Raw genomic sequence first — 3,106 nt, forward strand, 5'->3', positions numbered from 1 at the left:
ATATCAGCAACTCATTACGGGGAAGAAAGAAAAAGTGAAAAGTACACTTTTACCACAAAACAGACCATGTCACACAGAGAAAACAAAAGCGTATTTCATAAAAAAGTGTAAACACATAGGCAAACTTAAATTGTACAACTGGGATACCGCTGACAGATATTTGACTTTTGCCAGTTAATAAGATATGCGTATTCCATTTTTCCTGTATAGGCTAGCTGCTCTTGGAAACTTAACAAAAAATTACAGTAGACTTTCGTGCTGTAACTGGCTAGTTGTGGCTGGTAACGTGTTGCCAGACCTTATTCATGCACCCTGGTAAAATAATCCAAGCGTTATTACAAGTTGCGTTAATTTAAAACAAAAGAATAGTGGATGTAAACGGCAAGCACACGAAGAAGACTTGTAACATTTGATGTTAGCCGTTTTAAAAGTTGTTAAAAAGTTTCGACCCGAAAAAAAATGTTTCGACGTTTATTATCTTAGAAAATTTCCCAGACAAAAGCGGAGACCAGTAACTATACGTCAATTAACGTGTCTATAAAACCAACCACTCAATCATAAACTCGTCCACAGAAGTCTGGCTGTGACTCCACAACTCCCATCCCATAAATTCTTGGGTACGCACACAAACGCACAACACTCAAGATGCATCCGTAGTACTTACCAAAACTAACGCAAATCTCTCCTCCAGCTCTACAGGATCTGGCATGGGTACTTTTAGTGGCATTATATGAGTCTTCATTTCTGACTGACCGTCCACGCTCTCAATATTGCCCATGTTTATGAAAAAATAAAGTGTATCCTTTGAAAAGATAATGTCCCTTGCTTTTATTAAGTTAGCTGTGTGCTCCCGAACAATCTTCGTTGAGAAAAAAAAAATCCCCGAGTACGTAATCCCGATTCTGCAGTTCGCTTTTCCTTTCCGTCCAGTTCTTATTCCTGTTTCAGTCTGAAACTGGAAACGTTAGCCAGATCAGTCCCATATTGCATCAATATATCAGACCTTTGTTACAACCTGTGTTACATACACTTTATCCCAAACACAAGAAGAGCTGATGGTTTTTACTCCAGAGTATCCTCTCCGACTAGCCCGGCCCCCCCATCTCTCGCAGAAAGTCTTTGGTCCGATGAAATCATTTTATCCGACCGCATAGCTACTTGCTGAACTTTCTTGGCTTCTTCGCGTTTCCATTCATTACTGTTGTGTGAGTCTGATTAAAGCCTTCGCGATTTCGTCTCCACTCAACAGGCGAAGAGCGAGCTGTTGTCCCGCCTCCCCATACTCATTGACACGGTTCCCTGTCAATCACGCATCCGATCACGCTTTTTGTATCTGTGATCTGCTACTGAGCAAGCCGTCTCGGCTGGATATCTGGGTTAACACATTTTCGCCATCTGCTGGTAAAATGTCACATTTCAGCGCTGAGCTTCTGAATATTATTCAGATCCACAAATCCAAGATAACTTGATAGCTGATATTGCTTCCATTATTACTATTCAATTAATTGTCAGACAGCAGTCAAGGCAGTTGGTTTTGTTTGGTGTTACACTACATGTTACCCATTTATACAGCTGGACATGATCTGAGACAGTGTAGGGTAATTCATTAATAACTCATTAATGAAGCAAATCATGTATTCTTCCCTCACTCCTCACGGTGTGTCTCTGGTGTGTATCGAAATTAAATAAACATACAGTTAAATCGATATACATATATAGATTTCAAAATGCATTTCTCAGAGAACAAGTAATGATTCAACATTAGTACATACAAAAGCCAACAGGAAATAGCACCCAGCGGCTAGCTCCAGCTAATGGATGTGGAGTCACTGAGAGAACAGGATATTGTTGTGGGAAAGTAGCCAGCTCAATCCTTTATGGCTTTGTTTGGGTATACTTTACAAATAAAGCCCCAAGCTGGCTGAGGAAAAAGCATTGTATGCTGTTTCTGAGGGGGCTTAGCTAGATTGCTATTTGGGGAGAGTTAAAATGGCAAGGAACAAGTTTTGCCAGTATGTAGATTCGGATAGCCACACAATCAACAGTCAAAGAGCAAGAAGAACCATAAGGAAACATTCAAGGTGTTCTGTATTTTTCATCCTTTATTTTGCATATGTGTGTGGTCTATCTATGAATGAAAGCCTTGGTGCCTGTGCTTCTTAGAAGATCCTGAGAAACCTTGAAAAAGAACAACTTGCCTTTCTGTTCCAGCTTGCATTTAAACCACTAGATTTTTAAAACTAAGCAATAAAGATACCTCTGCACCACAAACTAGAGAAGATATCTCACACCAGTCCTTACAGATATCCTGGTCTTCTGCACCAGTGGTTCGGCATGTCGCCACGATCACCACCAGTCAAGAGAAACATCATGTTATTCATTATGAGCTCTTGTCTTGTGAGGGTTGCTATCATGGTAAAGGATGACATCAACTCATACTGTAAATTATGAGGCAACTTTTTTTTCCACCCAGGAACCTTAGAATAACCTCTGATCCTCCCCTCTCCCTCTCACACCGCAGTGGGTGGTAAGACCATGCCTTTCGGATTCCGTGGAGGATGTTTCTTTTCCTACAGTGAACTATAAATACTCCTACGGTCCCAGCATCCCTTCAAGTCAGCTCGATCTCTGTGGTGCCTTGGCAAAATCTGAGGAGGTTTGCTGGAATCTTTCCAAGCTGCAGAAAACTTTGCTTCCCTCCACTTCACCATAACACATACTTCCACAGCGGGGAACAAGTGTCCACACTCTTAGACGTCTGCTGCAGGCAATGTGTGCAACACTCCTGTCTCTCTTTTAAAGATTCCGAGGCAAAACAGACAGTCACCCCTCTTTATATGGGTGATTAAGAGTGTGAGATCCAAGTAGTAATGGGAGAGTGAACCCTAAAATGGGTGGAGCTATCATGTGTTGTCAGTGACCCACTGATCTGAACCAAAGCAGTGTCTCTTGGTTATGGCCAGTTCTCAGCCCCACAATGAAACAAAAAACTGAAGCAGACAACACTTCACTTCTGAAGTGCAAACAGTGTGTTTAATAAACAGCTGCAATACAGACTCAAAGTGGCCATGTGTGTTTCAATACACAGTAACACACACACACACAC

The 3,106-nt window shown here is 41.5% G+C and overlaps 1 protein-coding gene across 1 annotated transcript in view; it reads right to left on the reverse strand.

Annotated features, from left to right (window-relative positions):
• Window positions 1–1,200, reverse strand: part of fmnl3 (formin-like 3) — a 45,572-nt gene extending 44,372 nt beyond the window's left edge. Inside the window, exon 1 of the mRNA XM_036533185.1 lies at window positions 665–1,200. Coding sequence (XP_036389078.1) covers window positions 665–778 — 114 coding nt within the window. The 5' untranslated portion in view covers window positions 779–1,200. The remainder of the gene's footprint in view (window positions 1–664) is intronic.
• Between the last annotated feature and the right edge of the window lie 1,906 nt (window positions 1,201–3,106).

The sequence above is a fragment of the Megalops cyprinoides genome, chromosome 7 (assembly GCF_013368585.1).
Source record: "Megalops cyprinoides isolate fMegCyp1 chromosome 7, fMegCyp1.pri, whole genome shotgun sequence".
NCBI lineage: Eukaryota > Metazoa > Chordata > Actinopteri > Elopiformes > Megalopidae > Megalops > Megalops cyprinoides.